Genomic DNA, 21,796 nt, shown 5'->3' on the forward strand with positions numbered 1-21,796 from the left:
GAAGCCAATAGAATTCTTCATAAATGTCGTATAATAAAGTGAATTAACGTTTGTATATATATATATATATATATATATATATACACGTATAAATTCGTGTATATATATGTACATACACATGTGTAGGTGTGTGAGTGTTAGTGTACATACGTTTTCGAATTTATTTTAATGTGTATATGTGTTAGTTTCATTTGCAAACAGTGACAGGTTAACTAGAAGTTTGACTATAGATGTTAAAAAAGAAGAAGATAGCCTCGAGAAACGGTTTAACCGTAATCAAAAGCGACTTAAATACAAAAGGTAACTTTTTGATGAGCCGCTATAAAGGTTAACAATGAAATATTACGGGTTAAATTAAATTACTATGTCAATGGACAATGCTCTTTCTATATGAGGACATATGCGGTATACAATACGCTGTCGCCTTAGGGTTCCAGAATAGACGCTAAGCCAAACGAAACGGATGGCGTAACACGGAGGAGGATTCAGGAATGGCAAAATTACACTTTGTTAACTAATAAGATATAGAAATTAAGCAAACCTGCCGGGTAGTTTACTACTACCATTAGACTCATTAAGAGGTTTTTAATAAGCTGCTGGTCGCAGCGTTCTTCTATGATCCACATATTGTGTTTGCTTCTTATTTTTGTTCTATTTATAATTTACTTCGTGTAACCTTTTTTGTTTTTTTACTAATTTTCTTTTTCTTCCCGTCATATAGACGATGGGAGATGCTATAATACTTGGATAATTGCTTAGTAACTGCCTAATCGCCGAAAGGGTTGACCGTTTTCTTTTCTTTTAACTCTATTTAACGAGTCTTTCTGGTTTTGTTAGTAAAGTAAGAAAGAAAAAACACACACATACAGAAACAAATTAAATAAACTTAGAAGCTATTTATTTTGTAGACAATCGTATGTACAGTCACGCACACGAGCGAGCTCGTATACACACGCGCGCGCACACACATATACACAAGCGCGGACGGGAAATTAATTTTATAAATTATAAAATCATGATAAGAATAATCTATTTCAAGGCTAAAAATCAAAATTAAGATCAAAAGCAGTTATAGACTGAAGTCACGTACCAGTATATAATCTTTATTACTATTTTTTTTTTTTTTTTTTTTTTTTTTTTTTTTATTATAAATGGGAGAATGGGTTGAATTTATAATATGTAAGAAAAAGAGAATAGCAGAGGTCGAGCTAAGGTAATAAATATTCAATGGTTATGATAGGCCAATAAGCACAATTCTAATTTTGTTTATATTCATTGTCAATTTTTTAACCTACGTTGCCAATTAATTAAATTTATTTTAAATATTGTTGTATTATATAAAAACATTATACAATATTATGTAAAAATATTAACAAATCATAAAAATGACAGAATTACAACAAAAAAAACTTTATTTTCGTTATGCATAAACAATTAGTTATTCTAACCATTATGTAAATTAAGTTAGTCTTTTTTATGGACTTGTTAAGTTCTCTGCTTAGGCAAATGATTATAATTCATAACAGTAATTCAATAAAATATTTAGAAATTATGTAATTTATTTTCACTTTTAATAAAATTTCTTTCATTATTTTCTAACTTGTTGATTAATGTGTTAAAAATTGATTCTAGTTAGGTTTCCAAGTACTTTTTACTCGTAATTAAAACTTATTTTACAACAAAAAAGAACGTAGATTGTATAAAATAGCATGTAATTTGCATCAAAACTGTACTTTCATAGTATTCCTACACTGTAAAGTATTGCAAATGTTTATTTTACCATGATACAAAATAGAATGGTAAGAATTTCCAGTTAATCGTAATGTTTCAGATTATAAATGAATTATAAGTTGTGCTCAGGCTATTCTATATTATTTGTTAAATTATTACATATTAATAGCTATGTAGATGTATGCTTTATATTTTTTAAATTGATGTATTGTCCTATTTATAATTTTTCAATTAATGATTTATATAAAGTGTTTATGATACTAATTTTATATTATTTTAATTTCAGGTACTACAATTTTCACCGACAACAATTCAGATAATCGTAAGTAGTACCTTTGAAATTCATTATATATATTATTTTTCATTATTTTCCTCAGTAATTAACTAAATAATACTAATTCTCAAAAATTATTGTAATAAAAAAAAAATTGATCGATTCTTATGACATTTTCGTACTTTCCAGAAGTTCGGGGTATTAATTTTGAATCGGGGCCTATTGGAAACTACAACTGGGCCGTCGGGTCATTAAGTATCGGTAATTATAACCCTACAACAAAATGGTAGCCGGGAGACAATATTGAGAGTTTAGGAATTATTGCATAAAGAAATAAATAGACGTGTATAAACTGCAAATACTAATTTTTATAGATTTTTTTTACATTTCTTCTAGTTTAATTACACGACTGCCCAAAAATAAAGTGGAATATATTTAGGATGTATGTGTATGTATGTTCCACCATAGGAGCTCAACGGCTGAACCGATTTAGATGTATAACCCCGCTTTGGAATCCTAACGTTACCAGGAGTGTAGTAGGTTATATATATATATATATATGTTTAAATAAATTTAAAAAAAATCAAACTACATACGAATATTATTTACAAAATTGTACGCTTTTTAATTATCCTACATTAGAGCAATGTTTGTCAGCAATTTTTTTTTTGGCAATCGTGCTTTTTAATTTTTAATATTTATCTCCTGTTGGTATTGTAATTTAAAATTTTTAATTTTTAACTAACTTTAGTAAAGGAGGAGATTCTGAATCCGACCCGTTAGGTATAAATATATATTTTATGTATGTCCAAGATATTTTTTATTTGCACATTGTCATCACTGTTTATTATTGGATTGTTAAAGCGTAATTATAGTTTAATGTTATTTTATATTCGACATTATCACACGTAAATACAACAAAATTACGACGCATATTCATGATGTAGAAGAAAATATTTAGCTCGCTCTCAATAATAGTTTCTTTCCTTCATTTCTCTGTATTTCTTCTTTTTTTATTTTCATCGAGATGCAAATTTCTAGCCTTTTACGGCTCATGCTGAATTTTTCTTTTGGGACTTGTGATGTTTTTAAGCATGTCTATTCTCTAGATAATATTTTAACGTAGAAGAAAATAAAAATTCATTGGACATTATTCGATAAAGTCTATAATAAAATAAACTTAAAAAAATATCGAAAAAATATAATAATCGAATTCGAAAACAAACTCTTTTTTAACAATTTTTTAATAAATTTTTATTTTTTAAATCGGCGCCAAAAATGTTATAATACTACTGAACAACTGTTCAGTTGTAATTTGGCTTACTTCTAGAAGTTGAACTTAAAAAGAAAATAGAAAAAGTTGTTTTAATTTTTGTTTAGTTCTTTAAATTTAAGCATTTTCCACAAAATTAGTAAGACGTTGCTATTTTTCCCCCTTCAGAGTAGAACAAATATATAAAACGGCATTGTTTCTCAAAAATAAATGTGAAAATTTCTTAAACATGGTTTCCGTTGATATATTTTAATAATAAAAAACAAACATTTTTTTTTTAACTACCTTACCAGCAAAAAACAAATTTTTTTTTCTCAATATCTTTCGGTTTTTTCAAACCATCATCAGGAAATTAAAAATATTAAAGTCAAAAATAAAAATGAGTACACAGTCATGACTGAATGTCAACAGTCTAGAGTATACTGTTGACATTCAAACATGACTGTGTATTCATTTTAATTTTTAATTTATAATATTTTTAATCTCCTAATCATGGTTTGAAAGACCGAAACCTCTTGAGAACATATTTATTTATTTTTGCTGGTAAGATGGTTAAAAAAAATGTTTAATTATTTTTTATTAATAGATGTGCACATTAACTTCCTCTTTTACACTTTTCCCAGTCCCTGTCTTTTTTGCGGTGATTCATGTAAAACACCTGATTCCCTGAGGTGACATAATGAAGATGTCTCTTGTAGGATCGAATATAACTTCATTTCGGCGGGCTTGACATGCTGATATGCTAATGTATATTTAGCTCGCTGAGAAGAAATCAGGAAACCACTTCTATCGTCACTTTCCCTCATAACCCTTGAAATGGGATGATTGTATTTTTGAGAATGGCTGTTCATTTACGAGATTGACTTGTGAATTACGTCAGCTCACTTTAAATCATTATTTTTCTGAAACTTAACATTCACGTATTATTATTTTATAAATTATGTAATACCAAAATCTCTTTTTATTTTAAATTCAATAATTTTGAAAATTTGATAGTTCTTATTTTAAATCAAACTATATTGCTTACCAAAATCGAGTCTATTATTTTGTTTTCCCTGTGAGGTAAAATTATCTAAATATTCTTTTTTCACAATTATAACCAATATAATAAATCTTTGAAAATATTTTTAACGTTTGCTATATTTTAAATAACCTATTTATTTGACAGAACACAGTTTTGTCTAGATTTAACAGTGAATTAAATCGATAAAATGAAATAAATTTATTCATTCGAGAGAAATATCACTATTTTCGCTAGTTCGAATTCGATTGTTCTGCGTGATAATAATAAAAACGTTTAGTGACCCCAGAAATTGCAACGGTTTGGAAAGGTTGCAGTTGTTGGCCAATAAGAGTTTCTAGTTAGGCTTTATCCTACCAGACCAATTAACGCGACCGAGTGTAACGAACTATAGTAATTTTTAAAAAGGTGGGAGGGTGTTGACATTAGCCGCAATCATTTAAAAGGAACGAACAATCTTACCACTTATTCAGAGAGATCAAGGGCAACCACAGAAAACGTTAGTACAACCTGAACTTGTAAGCGTGAACTTCAGAGCGATGAGCTTCATCGCTCGTAGAATTCTCTCCCTTTATTTTATTTGTTAAAATTTACCACCTGCTTTTGATGTATTTTATCATCGATCTCATTTAAGTTTAATCGACCGTTAAAATATTAATTTTAGGGTAGGCTCAAAATGTCAACAACTGTTAGTGTGTATAAAAAAAAATTAAAATAAAATAAAAGGTGTATTTTGTTGATGAAGTAATTTTTATAATAATATTTGATAACTAACTTTATGAAATAACTTACCGTTATGTGACTACTGCAAAACTACAGTAAACTACTGCATCAGAAAAAAACTATTGCACAACCCCTCCTTCTTGGAAATTATTCGATTCATGTTCTCAACAATTTTGAAAAAATGTTTTGATAAAAAACTTGAGAAATCGATCAAATAAGTATTCTTTGAAGAGAGGGGATCAAATCCGTAAAGATTTACCTAGGCCTAAAATATACATTAGATTTTATTACAGGAAATTCACAAGGTTCATTTTTTCCCTTTTTTTTTAGAAATTATGAATTAGTATTTCCATCAAAATATTTGTAATTAAATTATAAAAGCCAAAACGTTTTTTTCATAATTTATATATATATATATATATATATATTTTAAAATGATAATGCGATTATTATTTTCAGAAAATTTAAAACAAATTTTATCTGTAAAATGTATTAAGCCGTCAGAAAACGCAGTAATAATTTAAAGTTTGGACGGTGGTACTCCAAACGGATTGATCTTATCTTACGAAAACCTTTTGTAAAAACTATACAATTTTCCGTATATTTATTTACAGATTTTGTTGAATTCTATCAACGTATTTCAAATTAAAATGAAAAACGACTGAAATATCATATCACAATTTTTTATCAGAATAAAGAAAAATTTACATTTCTTCAAAACTACAAATTAAAAAAATAATCAATGAAAATTTTTCAATTTATTAAAATAAAAATACAATCGTATGATTATTTAAAAATATGATATTAAAGAAAAATAATTTCTTAATCTCTTTTTAGTGACAGAGGATCTTTTTACTTCCTTGTACGAAGAAAAGTAAATATTGTGATCGCGAAAAATTTCGGTTTTCAAATATCCCTTTTGACCAATCCTTAATCCATTTTGACTAATTTCAGTGGGACGTCTGTACGTACGTATGAATCTCGCATAACTCAAAAACGATTAGCCGTAGAATATTGAAATTTTTGATTTAGGACTGTTGTAACATCTAGTTCCCCACCTCTCCTTTTGATTGCAATCGAATGGACCAAAAATGTCCAAAAAAGCCCAAAATTCAAAATAATGTGGATGATGGATTTTTTCTTAACTGCAGTAATAAGCCCTGATTGAGAGTTTTTCAACGATATATCATGTGGTAATTATTTTCATTGGTTCCAGAGTTATAGCCAAATAAAAGTTTAATTAATGAAATATTTGGATCAAACGAGGGGAAAGCACATCGGTTCGAATCAGACCTCATCTCCTTTTTTACGTTTTTTTAAAATTTAAATATATTGATTTATTAATAATTATTAACCTCTGATTGTAAAAAAAGTATGATTAATAATTCAATAATAAAAAAATAAAAAAAAAAAAAAATGAAAAAATATCAGATTTTATTAATGAAATCAAATTTTTTATACTTTTCATTAAAAAAAAAATGTGTATATGTAATTTAATAGGCGTACAAGGAAGACATGTGGTATCCCCATCAGATTTTTGAGTATCAGTAACCCTTATGTTGCCTTGATTCTTAATATTTTACATTAATAAATTGTTATATTAATATAATATTATACATAATTACAGTTGTAATTAATCAATTATAATACATTATATTTAATTAATGTAACTTCATAACATGTTTGAATGAATTTAAATCTATATAAATAATAAAAGCTGAATTTGAACTCGGATTCTGCAGCATCCAGAATACAATAGATGGTTTTGTTGACCTACTGCGAAAATTTGAAGTTAATTTTTAATTTTCTTCAGATAGTTATTATAAAATAAATTTAAATAACTAGAGGTAACATAAACAAAAATAGTCAATAAATATCAGAAGATGTTTTATTACTTAAGCTTTAACTTAAATATTTTAAATAGAAGAAGCACGTAAAAAAACAACGTTATCGGTTAAAATGCTGTAAATAATAATATATTATTAACGGATAATCTAAACAGCATTTTCTCGACATTATCTATGAATTGGAGCACCCTCCTAAACAGCAATCGACCAGAAAATAATTGCAGACTATGGACCAGATGGCCGGTCAATTTACCGGCTTAATTCCATCTTTCATTATACACAAAATTATATTGGGACCAACCCACATCAGGTTTATCGACAGCTTTTAACGGGTTTTTAGTCGCACAGTCCATCAACAACCGAATTGAGTTTAAAATATTGAATTTAAATTTATTTATTAACTGAAAGTAATTATTATCGAAACGCCTCTGGCTTGTCCACGAGGTACTCAACGTCTCATACAGTAGTAATTACAAGCCGTAGCAACAACTAAAAGGTTACTTTTTTAAAACGATAGATTACACTTTTATAGTTTGTTGTTGTACAGTGTAAACCCGTATTAATACTAAATAGAGTACTTTACAGACCTCATCGAAATGATTCAGTCATTATTGGCGCGTATAATGTAATAATATACATTCATTTTTCTATTTTAATGATTTTAATAATACAGTCACGAAAGTATCTAACTGTAATTTTTGTTTTGTTTTTATATTTGAACGATATTATATTCCCTTCCGTCGGATATTAAATTCGATTGCGTTAAAAAAAAAAGCCATTGTAACATTCGGGTTAATATAAAATTCTCCATTAACTGATATAAAAATATCTGTTTTCGAAATTTATCTAATTTATAGTTAACTAAATTAAATTTTATGATGTAAAACGATTTAATTCCTTAGTTAAGACTGGATCTTACATTCAATTATATTTATCTGAATAAATATATGTATGATAATGAAATAAAAAAGTGTACCTTACAGATAAAAAATGCATGATATTTGCATAGTTTTAATCTAAGTACGAATCCGGGCCAATTATTAAACAATAAAAAAAGGAGATGGTTTGTAGAGATTTTATTTAAAAAAAAAACATTTCAGGAATTACAGATGTTAGATTATTATAACGTACATCAGTCTTACTCTTATATTGAGTTATAATAATACTTATTAATTAACCCTGAATTTTTTGCATCTCTTTTCAATGTAAACACGTACTAAATATTTAAATAATTTATATTAACAGCTTCTAAATTATAATTTAATTTAATTTTGTTTATAATTATCAAATATTCTGTTTACAAATATTTCCTTCCAGACAAACTCTGTGTAGTTTTTAAACTGTGAATCTATTATTGGCGTGAATCTATTATAACATAGACATACATAAATCTGCATTAATTATTTGTTTAACTAATTATTATTGTGTTAGTGATAACAAAATGACTTTATTTAAATAAATAAACTACTATTCATTTCTTTTGTTTTCCATGTTTTTTAAACTATTCATAATTTGATTGGGAATAATAATTGATAATAAACCAAAAACTGAACGTTTTAAAACTCGAAAATCGTTTCTTGATTTAAAAAAAAATGTATTTTTTTTTAAATCTTTTTAAATAATCGAAATTTGTATAACCTTTAACTTATACTATATATGTATATACATGGTGTAGTCTTTTTACAAGTTTTAAAATTTCTTTAAAGTTTTTTTTATATCAGAATGAGGATGAAGGATGCAGGAATAAAATTCTGAGGACAGAGAAACTTGCAGTTACAATATGTATAAAGTTAAAACCTTCACGTAATAATTAACATCATAATCTATTCTTCTACATGTCCTTGTGCTTAGAAATATTCGCGATTCCTGAACTTTATTTTGCATCATTTTTTAATTGTTTTTTCGATGAGGTGCTTACAATTTTTTTCGTATTGTTTTTTAAGTAATAATGCGTAACTAATTGCTGGATTTCGTTTTCATTTATTTTATCGTTATTTTTTTTTTTTATGAATATTGGCAATAATTAACAAAAGCTTGTTAGTTTAGGAAAACAGAGAGGAAGATAATCATCCTTTCTCAGTTTCCATCTTTGAAATGGCCTATCATCATCGAAGTTTGTAATATCTTCTTTTTATACAACCTGGTACTCTTTTCTTCACTACTTATATATTTTAACAAATAAATTTATTTTAATTCTTAACTACTAAAATAATCTAATTTTATGAAGTAATTACTTTAAAATATAACAATTTTTCGCGGGAATAAATGTTATCGTAAGTGGTTTAGGAATAAAAGTGAATAATAAAAATTATTTTTGTCCGTTTATTTTTTAAAATATGTGAAGTGTTTTAATCGCAGAAAATATTACATTCTTTCATTTTAATCTGAGAATGATCGTATTAAGACGAAGCAAAATATTTTAAGTGGTATGCTTGCTGAACCTCAATCGGTACAATAACATGAGATAATAACGTGTAGAATGAGGAAAGTTGAACAATAAAATAGATTATAAGATATAATAATTATCGATAATATTCTCATTAATTATCGATACAAATTTTTAATAATTTATTAATATGATGAAGTTATTAAATTTTATTTTTTATCGAATCAAGATTTTTTACGACAAAAATATTTTTTGAAGAACAAGAAAAGTTGTAGCATTTATAATTAACCTACTTATAGTATATGTTATTTAGGTTTATTATTAATATAAAGAAATTAAATATTTAATTGTATTTATTACTTTAGAATATAATTATAAAACTGCAATATCATTTAGTTAATAAATATATTATAGACTAACTATAATTGTCCATTAACTGGGTCACTTTTAATTAATATATTTTTTTAACATAAAAAAGCAAGATTTTCTCCTTAGGTTTACATTTTAAATCTAATCTAGAATATTTATGTAACCATTCTCTCATGTTTTACGTTAAGTTCTCTTTTAACATATCGAACATTATTATAACATATTATCAGATTTTCTTTCACCTTTTGATTTTAAGATTGGATTTTTTATTTAACCTATTGTTCTTTAAACTCGATTTACTTTCTTGTCTTTAAGTTATATCATTTATTAGTAGGTACTGCACTGTAAAATCAACATAATTTCCTCATTGAAATATTGCGCATATCACATACACTAGAACAAATACACGTATGCATAATAAATTACTTTTAAAAATAGCTCGTGTAATAATTGGCAGATTACATCATAAATGTAGAATTAATATTAAGAAAAAATATTTTCATTTAAAAATAATTACTTCCCGATTTTTTTAAAAATCTAAATATTAGGAATTAAATTGGTTGTATAATAAGCCAATAAACACTGGATCAAACGTTTAACTCGAGTTTGATTGTATTTCTTCAAAGTAATCAGAGAATAAAAACACTCTACAGTAAAAACCACATTTATCTGTTGGAAAAGTTACTGATAATTAAATACTTTTGATTCTATAATTCAAATGAATTATATAATCAAAAATGGAACAGAATGAAGTACCTTCATTCTGTTCCATTTTCATTCTGTACCAGAATGAAGAAACCAGGCCTCATGTAGGCCTGAACGTTTGAATTTTGGAGGGCTTTGATACGCTGTTATGCAAGGTATATTTAGTTCAGTAAAAAAAGGAAACGGTAATAAAATTTTCTCTCGATTTCTTTAGTAAGCTTGGCAATGGATGATTAGGCGTAGGATGCCTTAAGCCTGGCATAGGCATTTATTCTTAAGAATTAATATGGCATGTTTTAGAGTGATCTACAACCGGTACGGTTGTAACATACCTATATACAGAAGAATTTATAACATCAGAAGTAAGAGGAAAGAGACATCATTATTTATTTATAACTGTTAGTTATTTATAAGTGAAGCAACATTTTTGCTGATCTAAAGGGTTAGTTTGATTTCAGACAAATTTTTACATTTTTTAAACTTAATTATTATTTTTCTTAATGAAATTTTATTTATCCTCAACAAAAGAAAGTGCTTAGCACAGTGAACGTCTGTCATAAAGTTGAGTAAAAAACAATCAAAACGTTTTAAAAATAAATTTCAATTATAGAAAAACTCTTACAAAAATTCTTTTTTATTGAAAATAGACTATGTGTTAATGCTAATCCTTGACATAATAAGAGAACTAACTTCCTTTGACAGTTAAGTAATTCTTTTGTAGTAGAAAAAGTAACGAATTAAATTAAGTATCGAATTAAGTATTAGAAAGTTATTTAAAAGATGTTAAAATATTTTATTAACAGAGAGGTAGACAGACAAAAAATTCCATAAATCATCTTCAGTGATAAATTTCTATATCCAACGCAGACAAATATTTACTAAGAATCAATTAACTTTTTTCTTTTCTGTTTTAATAAATTTGTGGTTAAGTGTAAAACATTTAAATTCTGAAATCCAATTAAAAAAAAACATAAGCTATAATAATAATAGTTATAATATCTTATCGTCTTTTATACCAATTTTTCCCAAGGTTTTATCTGAGCTTTGGTAAAAGGATTTTGATGCGAATTTTGAGCTGGATACCCGGCTTGCCAATAAGTGTTAGAATTTATACTCTACTGATTAACACAAATTTTGTTGCTAATTTATTCGAAATTATAAATTCAAAAGCGTTGTTTCATCGTACAAGCAAAATCAAATATGATAAAAAGTATTGATTGTACTTATATGAATAAAACAGGTTACAAACCTAAAAAAAAGTCCGAAATAATTAATTCACTTTTATTTTTAACATGTTAATCCACAATATATATATATAAAAATGCTGTTCTACATTTATCTTTAGATACAATAATTATTTTGATCATAAATAATCGCTGAGTAGATTGTATTACTGTAATCCGGTTAATTTAATTAGTCTTTATATAAATAAATCCTTCAATTCACATATTAATTTAATTTGCATCAATAATGTAAGGGAATAATCTATTCTAATTATGCAATTACTTGAAAGGAAATTAGAAAATCCATTGCGAAGTGTAATTGCAAACACACACACACACAATTGCAAGGTATAATTACATATTTCAAAAACCAAGAAATTATCAGTTGAAGTTGCCAAGCTGGTTTTATTAACCATTATTATTATTATAATTTTTTTATTTATTAATTTAATAATAATTACCCACACAAGGTAATCTTTTAAACAGAAATTTTATAACATATACAGTAGTAGTATGGTATGTTTACGTTAATAATGAATATATCTGAGAGCGATTTGGTTGTATTTCTTTTTTAAGAAAAAATGTATTATTTCTATCCTTGTCAGCAGAAGAATATCTTCAATAAAAATAAATTACCTAATCTAATAAAAGATTTTTTCAGATTCAAGCATACTATTAGATATAAGGTCAGTTAAGTGATAGATTACTTATTAATCGGTAGATTATTTATGAATTTTTCATTAATAAAATATTAAAATGTAAAACAACAGATTTTATAATAAATAAAAAATTCTTATCTTATTTTTATGGATTTAAAAAAATTATATGATTTGGTAATCCAAATTACATTTAAATTTAAAAAAGAAAAAAATACAAAAAACAAAAAAACGTTAATTTAATCTTTAAATCTTATTATTATTATTAAAATAATCACAAATAAAATGTATAAAACAATGTGATCATATAGGTTAACAAACTAAATGTTTATAAAAACTTTGTAAAAAAAATCTGATTCCTGAATCGATTAGTCGACTCCACCTCTTCAGTATTGATTGGTGAATATCTTTCATAAAATTTTAATTATACCTATATACAATATGAGTAACCGATTAGGTTAATTACTTCTATTCTATAGTAGTATCGTATTTTTTGAGAGATAAAAATCATCACGTGACATTCATTCTCTCTAATAAACAAAAAACCCTGGTTTTAAAATCACGCCTTCCCTTCATCATCGTTAATATTTTTAGTAATATTTATTACTGTAATGAAAATTTAAAATTTTAGTAAAATTTATAAGTCTCTATTTAAAAATTTGTTCTCATTTATGAAATAGCGGTGAAACGATTTTAATTATATCAGGTATGATTTAATCTTATCTTAATTTAACATTTTTCCCGTAAGAACAATGTTTCTGTTTTATCAGAAACACAAAATTGATTTATATATACATATAAAAATGTGATTTTGTGTGTGTGTGTGTGTGTGTGTGTGTGTGTGCGTGCTCACACACACACACACACACAGGAATCTTTCTTATAGGAAAGATAGATTCCTTTCACATAGGAATCTTTCTTCGTTGTATTAATATATATAATGCTTGAATTATTTAAATAATTTAAAATAGTAAACTGTAATTTTTAGTTTTTTGTTAACACAATAAATACTTTTTATAATTCCTTTTTGTTGATATTTTATCGTCTTGTCCATACAAAACGAATAATTTTAAACACAAAGAATAATTTATTATAAAAACAATGAAGAAAGAATAACATCAATCTTTTACAGTTCATTAAGAGGTTATATGGGCAGCTTAACAAACAAAAGTTTTATTAAAAATTCTCTTTTATAATTTAGTTATGGTATTTTAGTTTTCTAAAGAAATTAACACTCAATTTTAAAAATATACAGGCTACTACCATAGTCAAAGAAATATCAAAACATTCCGGGAATGTCCTACAACTGTGGATTGTTCCTGATGCACGGCTTACATACGGTTCACAACTTAATTAAAAATATTTATCATTTTATTTAAATATATTTTTCGTTTATTTAATAAAATGATTCTAAATAAATCGCATGCAAACACCGTATTTAATTTTCGCGGGTGTGGCTGTACTAGCGGCGAAGGTCAGCACTAACTAAACTAATGTAGTTTTACTACTTTCATAAAACAAATTTTCTTCATACGGTTGCCAGTTGGTGTAGCCGCGAGGCTTAACTCATCGGTCTGGGTTTCGAACTCGATCGAGTTCGAAACCCAGCCAGACCGAGTTAGTTTTTTACACTTTAAATATTTTTCACTTATTTAATTCTATCGTTTACCTGTGACGTTACAACAGCATTTTTTTGTGGGTGGGGTTGCGATTCTGCAAAAACCATTTTTTTTTTGTAAATATTGCTACGTTTTAATTGTTAACAAATGTGCCTAAGAGAATATAAACTTAATTAGGCGAAATCTCGAGATATTGAAGGTGACCTTGCTCTACATGCTCATCCCCTTGACCTTTTAAGTTGAAAATTGAATGGCATCAATGCCATTATATAGAAGTAATTTGCCCAACTTTGGTCAAAATCGGTCGAGTAGCTCTGGAGATATAAGGTGATTTAGAGGGCAACACCGAACACACGTACATACGGAATTTCATTAACATCCAGAAGTTTTCCATCTGGTTTTTTAGGTCCCTTTGGTGTCAAAACATCAAGATCCGGTGGAAACCGCATATGCCAAAATTGGGCCGATTACAATACTTTCCTGTCTACAGTTATAGCTCTGCTATAGCGCTCTCTAGGCGGGAAAGTAAAATTGATTGAGGGAAAGACACTCTCTCTCTCTCTCTCTGTATGTGCGCGCGTGAGTGCGCGGATGTACCCGCACAAGGATAACATGTACTAATATAAATGCTCATATCTTTATAACTAACATGGTTTTCTCAAAACACAAGAAGTCTAATAATAATGCTATTCCATAAATATTACATTAATTTTTCTGACCAAATCAATTTTATAAATTGTCATACTATTTTATACAAATTATAACAAACTGTTTTTATTTTCAACCGAATCAAGCCATAAATTTAAATGACAAATATTATTTAAATACAATCATATTGTAAAAGGTAATAAAATTGTATAATATTTATTTAACTTCGTGTATAGGGTAAGTATTATCTTTTTAAACAGAATAAAAATAAGTAAAAATAGTCGTGGTTAATCAAACTTTTTAAAGGGTAATAAAAATCTGAATATATTAATGTCTGTTTACGTGGGAAGCTATAAATTATACACAATGTATGTACACATATATAAATATATTATTACAAGATTATGTTGTTATTATCTGTTTTCTTTTCTTTTTTTTATAAATAACTCGTTAGTAATATTTTGAATATAATAAAATAAAATAAAACAATAAAACTAAACATAAAATTTTAACGAAAGTATTTTTTGTAGTAGTAGTAATAATAATAATAATAATAATAATAATAATAATAATAATAATAAAAACATCTAGTCTAATTAAAATAACCTTTTAGTTGTTTTCAGATATAAAAATGTTCAAATTGAGTTTAGACATAAATAAATTAATAAAAAAAATGAAAATTTTTTTAAATTATTTGTATATACACAAATAATAAAAATTATTTTCTTTTCAGTATATCTGCATTAACATCTGTTACTACTTTAGGTCGCACAATGGGAGTAGAGGGAGTGAAAATAAAGTTTCTTTACGTTTAGGTATGAGGAATATGAAAATACCACTAAAATGGGGTTTCCTTGAGTATTTATAAACCTATGTATAAAATGTCACGAAAATCTCCAAAACTGCTAGATCAATTTTATTAAAATTTAGACATACTATAGTAGTTTATCTCAAGTTGTGCATGTGAAAATTTTATGAAGCTTAGTAGAGTCTTTCTTGAGTTATGCTGAATTTAAAATCAAAACAATTTGAGATTATGTTGATTATGTAGCGGTGAATTTTTCATACGCGTTTGAATGAATTGAAACTTGATTCTTGTGTGTAGAGTCTACCGATGAATCTAACGTAAATAGTGTTGTACTCTGAAAATCAGTGCGTTTCTAACTGCGTAGTAGTGAGACGCCAGAAACGAGAAGTCGATCTTCTTGAGCAGAATTTCACAAGAATTTTTTTGTATCTATAGTTACTTATTTAAAATTTTTTTAACCGCTCCAACTGTGTTATTACAATGTTACGGTTAAGTCTCACCAAATGCAAAACTTATCGTTAAATTTACCAGTATATTGGAATAACTTTTCCTCTGATAGTCATGTTTTCTGAAATGGTTTCTATTTTGGGTGCTTTTTGTTCTCGAAAAAGTCGTCTTACTTATCTTCGAGAAAAAACTCTATGCGCAATGTATGTAAAAAATGTACTTATATTGTCATACTTTTATATTTTAAATACTTATGGCTTTTTAAAATTATTTTATTTAAAATTAACTTAAAGTGCGCGCGTGTGGATATGGAATTTATTATTTTTTTCATAAAATCTTCATTCTAGCAGTTATGTAGGTAAAGTTGAAATAAAAGGTAACCACTTCCTTAATTTTAGCTTATTAAAATGCAAAAAAAGACGACCGATTCAGCCTATTCCATATTACGTGTATGTTAATATAGTAAAATTGTATGAATTTATGAACTAGTAATTAGCGATAAGTGTTATAGTATTACAAGAAAATTTTTTCTATCTCCTTAAAAAATTATTGTACGATTTTTACGCTTGAATATTATTTCACTTTTTATTTTCGTTTATCGATAGGACTGAAAGTTATGTTTTTCATAACATCGAATCAATTCCTGCCGTTTATCGGCAACTACTGATTTGCATGCAACTTTAAAGAAAATTTCACTCTTGATTTCATTATTTCACAGAAATATCAGCCTATTGTTCCAACCACATTTTTTCATAATATTTTAAAACTTAAAAATGATATTAAATTTATCCACCGAGAAATTATTTACTCTCTATCTTGTGTAACAATTTGGTCTTCGCTCAAACACCTACTACAGTTTACTCTTTTTATAAAAAATTAATTGTAATAGAAAATTTAACATAATTAACTGTTTATTAACATATATTTAAATATTTAAAGTGTATTTGTATCTGAATATTAAAAATTTTCATTATAAATTCAATCAAAACTGTTTTAAACTCAAGAAAGTTAAAATTTGCGTACCAATTATTAATACTTTTTTTTTTTTTTTTTTTAACTGAATATTTACGGGCATCGACTGCTAAGGTAAGACCTTAGCAGTCGATCCTCGTCACATAGCCCTCGTCACATTCTTTAAAAGAAATTATTATCTCCATCAGGATCGTCATATGTAAGGGTGTAAAGGGCCCTTACATTTTATTTAAAAACACAAACTTCACAATAAACATTAAAACATAAAAGACAAGGACAATCACAAACACTTACGGGGTGTAAATGTTTGTGATTATTAATACTTTCATACTTTTAAGGAATTAATAATCCATCTGCTTTGAAAATATATTAGAATGTATGTTAAAATATAAGTTTTATATAATAATCCAATCTAATTCGGAATTTAAAAACTTCTAGGGATAGACAGAAATTTATAATTCGCTTATTTTAAAAGTTCAGAAGTTATACGTGGAGCAAAAAAAAAAAAACGTAATTTTTTTCTATTGTACAGTGTAAAAGAAATTCACGTCAACAGGTTAATATCTATTTCTAAAAAATAATATAAATTTAAATGCAGAATGGATTAAACATATTTTTGTATGTTTTAGTTGTACTTGTTAATTAATAAATTGTTTTAAATTTAATTCAATTATGAACCCTTTAGATTAAATTAATGATCAGGTAAATTTTTACGAGCATTACTAATATAACTTCATGATTTAATTAAGTCGTACACGTAATTAATTTCAATACAGCTATGTGAAAGTCAAATTACAAAATTCCATAAATTATACTGGTATGGTTTCGATTTCATATTATACTATGTGAAATTAATTATAATATTGTAAAAATACTTTAATTGGAACTGTATCAAAAAAGTTGTCTTTTTTCTTTCTTGTGTCAAAAGATGAAACATAAATTTCCATTTGAATTCCTAAATATTCATAATATTTGTTTCTGCAAGATAATAATTTAAATATTTTCGGTTTATATGTAGTGAGATTTTAAACAAAGAATTATATTTGAATTGTACATATTTTACAGTCATTAAAAATTAATAAGCTGATAAATATTAGTTGGTTAAAAAGGTAAATTAATTTCCAACTACGGTTTTTGTAATATGGAAAAATTCAGTCAGTTTGTTTATTTAAATAGTTTCATATAGGTAATAATTATAAAAATATTATTTTTGTTTACATTCTTCGTTGATTTTTTTCTAAATTCATTAACTTGTTTAAATTGGAGGTTAAATAAATTTGTGAAAAAGTCGTTGTTTTATAAGATCAAAATACAATATTTTGAAATTGTCTAGATTATTTATGTGCAAACTAAATAGATAAACTCGATCTATAATAGTCCTTCTCATAAACTAGTTCTTGGTTAAATCTCAGCACGAGTTGGCAATTTTCCATCATTAACAACACAAAAACGTCTTAATAATAAAAATAATAATAATTCATTGAATTGTGTAGCTAAACTTCATAGCATTTAAAAAAATTATAAACTCGGTTATAAATTAATGCAAATTTTCTTCAAAAGGACCTTTCGGAGGTCCTATTAAGACTATTAGTAACTTCACTGATGCTCCTTGAGATCCGTTAAAAGAAAAAAATTGTATTAATTTGGAAAAGAATCATTTATAAGTTTTATTAATTAAAAAAATAATAATTATATATTATTGTATTAAATGTCAGCAGTTCGATTTTATTTTAATTTTTATGGATATCATTTGGTTTGTGCGCGTATGCCTGCTCACAAAGAAATACATATAATATTTCGGCGGTGACTATAAGTAATCTGCCTTATTTTAATTTAAAATATTTATAATTTAAAATATTGCACAATTATAATTATATTACTTTAGGTTATTCGATGTAATGTTTAATTTAAAGATACTAAAAAACTGTGTATGTAAATCGCTTATGAAAAAATTATATTATTATTTTGAGAAGGAAATGTTTACGACTTTTAATTTCAGGAAGAGAAATTCACACGAATTTATTTCTGGTAAATTTTTTTGTACCTAGGTATTTGCATAGCGAATGCATTCATTCACTTATTACTTTCTTTACATATTTCAATCTTATTTGGATTATTAAGACGTGACCTAGAAAATTGCATCCTAGAAGCAGAATATAGATATTTATAAAAATTAATTTTTCTACTTTCGCCTTATTTTTTTCTCAAGTTTAGTATTTACGTAGAAATCTCGAGTACATATGAAAATTAATTAATTTTCTGAAATTATCTTAAATTCTATTTAAATTAATTTCGGCCGTAAAATAGTGCAGCAAAAAATAAGAATTTAATTTTGTTCCTGTAATGTTTACAAGTAAATAAATACCAGTGCGATCATTTTATCGTGCACATCGTGATACTATATACTATAATTCCAATATGGACTACAATATAGAGATACTCACATTTGATTTGATTCATGAATTGTTATTCCGGTTATTCAACTGGTAATGTCTTACAGTAAGTGTTAGAAATGTCCACCATTTTCCTGAAACCAGGTCCAAACCCTTCGCATCTTATTTTTTGACACCCTTCGTTGGACATCAGTACTGATGGAATTCATCTCTGCAGTAATGGCTCGCTCCAGGTCTTGTAGAGTACATGGGTTGCTCGATATACATGTCCTTTCAAAAACCCCGGAGATTAAGTCTGGTGACGATAAGTTAGGGGAACAAGGTGGTCATAGATCTTTTGAGATCATGCGATCACCAAACATTTCTTCAAAAAATTTCATGGAATTTTTGGATGTACGGCACATTGTCCTGTCTTGTTGCAGGAAACAATAGCGTTCATCCAGGCTGGAGAAGAGTTAAAATTTGCACAATTACATCCTGGTATGCCGGACTGTCAAGGGTTTCAAAACAAAAAAAAAATCGAGTCCACTATTCGTCGTCGAGAAATCAAAGTACCAAACCCCTACCTGCTGTGATTGCAGCGGCGATTGATGTAAGATGTGTGGATTTTGTATTGACCAATATCTGTTTTTCAGATTATGATGTGACTGCTAAGGTGAAAATACGCTTCATGAGTAAAAAATAACATTATCCAGTATGCCCATCCCATCACTTTCTATCTGAATGATAGACCACTGACAGTATCTTATTTTTTTAACAGTGTTTAGGGGGTTCAGTTTCTGTACACAACGTATTCGGTATACATGTAAACCTAATTTCTTTGTGGCCTTTTGTGCACTCTCATACGATGTTCCTATCTGCGATGATAATTTACACAAACCTCGCCTTGGAGACTGTTCAAGTGATGCACATAGTACGAGATAAAATAATCGCACTGTTTATAACGTACCAAAATCTAAATATTCTGATCACATTAGAGGTTTATTACACAGAAATCCTACAAAGAATAGAAATAAATAATAATAAATTTAAAGAAAACACAAAAATAAAATAAAAGTAATTAATGAAAAGATAGAATTTAAATCTGATGATCGGGTTAGTGAATTAATACGATTAATTTAAATTATTCAACTTTTTAACAAAAAAAAAAAAAAATATATATATATAAAAGTTATAATACTAAAACTAATAGTTCTATAATCTCCACATAATATAACAGCAGGAAAATAGTTAATGTAACTGATGTGGTAAACGTACTTCCCTATTTTTTTATGTTTTAATCATGTTTTTAACCTAATTCCTACTAAAACGTTCTGATGAATCAAAAATCTCTGTGAAAATATTGAACGTGGAGACAAAATAAAGAAATACATCGAAAAATTATTTTTTATAAATAATTATTTATATCGTACGTTGTCCGAATGATTTGTCTCACATGGAAAAATCATGTGAGAGAAAAGAGGAAACAATTAAATATCAAGCTTAGCTGGTTGAACTGGTTATTAGGAAGAAGGTCCGTATTATCGTTAAATAAGAAAAAGTTGTTGTACAAGGCGCTCCCTAAAGCCAATATGGGCCTACGGGATACAATTTCGGGATACGGCACAAGCAATAACAATATCGACATCATCCAAAGTTTCCAGAAGAAAGTGGTGAGAAACATTTTGGAGGCGCCTTGGTTTGCAAAGAACAAGGACATCCACGATTACCTAGGGATGCCATTTATTTGTGAAGAGATTCACCGGCTAATTTCAAAGTATGAACTTAAGCTGAACGCGCACGTAAACCAACAGGCTGTTAACCTTTTGGATAATAGTGAAGATGTGAGACGACTGAAGAGACTGCATGCATTGGATCTAGAGGCTGTTATGCGTTGAATATCATCCTTTATTACTGAAATTTTGCTAACACTGTCTATGAATTACTTTAATTTAGTGAAATGAATCTTTTTGTTTTTGTTGTTTATGAATTGTTTAAGTTTCACGGTTTTGACTTTGTTTCTTATATGCGACTAGTGTTAATTTGTTACGTCTTCTTTGTATCTCGTTTATGACTTGTGACAATTTTTTTTTATACTCAATCGTTTGTTCTGTTTTGTTGACCAATTAATTTTATTATTCTCAATACCTATATTAAGTTAAGTTACCGTTAAACATTTTTTTGTTCTTAATAATTAATTTCGAATTGTTTGTACTTTGTTACTCTTAGGTATATTTCTATTCGTTATATTTTTTATTGTATTATACTGTATTGTACCTTTAAATTGTCTTGAAAGGTACTGCTGGATGACTCCATTTTACGTTATTACAGTAAATTTACGTATAGTTTCATCGTTCAGGAAACTGATTGTAAGTAAAGCAATACACACAAAAAAATGATTTATATTATATACCTGCAAAAATAATTAAACAATAATTCTTCGTACGATCTTAACCACTCATTTAGGTTACATTATCAGTAAGTTCAAACATCTTGCTTATTGTAATTACACAAAATATCTCATTTCAGGAGCAGAAATTATACGATATTAGCCAAGATCCTATTGGTTGACTACAATGGGCTACTTCAATGTTTTTATTTTTTAATATTAGTTTACTATTTAATTTACTAAAGGTAATGTAATGTGTAAAAATTTCTTCAGCCTGAATTTTAGCTTTATCTTTCATAAAATATAAATATAACATTATTATTGATAATAGAA

The 21,796-nt window shown here is 26.8% G+C and overlaps 1 protein-coding gene across 3 annotated transcripts in view; it reads left to right on the forward strand.

Annotated features, from left to right (window-relative positions):
- The window catches only part of LOC142320246 (aristaless-related homeobox protein-like), a 430,467-nt gene that overhangs the window by 262,714 nt on the left and 145,957 nt on the right, over positions 1–21,796 (forward strand). For 2 of the 3 annotated variants that reach the window (XM_075357945.1, XM_075357944.1), the window contains one exon: positions 2,018–2,053. The exons of the other annotated variant lie outside the window; for it this stretch is intronic. In XM_075357945.1, the coding sequence (XP_075214060.1) occupies positions 2,018–2,053 (36 nt within the window). The remainder of the gene's footprint in view (positions 1–2,017; positions 2,054–21,796) is intronic. 3 annotated transcript variants of the gene reach the window in all.

Source organism: Lycorma delicatula, chromosome 2, assembly GCF_047948215.1.
Source record: "Lycorma delicatula isolate Av1 chromosome 2, ASM4794821v1, whole genome shotgun sequence".
Classification (NCBI taxonomy): domain Eukaryota; kingdom Metazoa; phylum Arthropoda; class Insecta; order Hemiptera; family Fulgoridae; genus Lycorma; species Lycorma delicatula.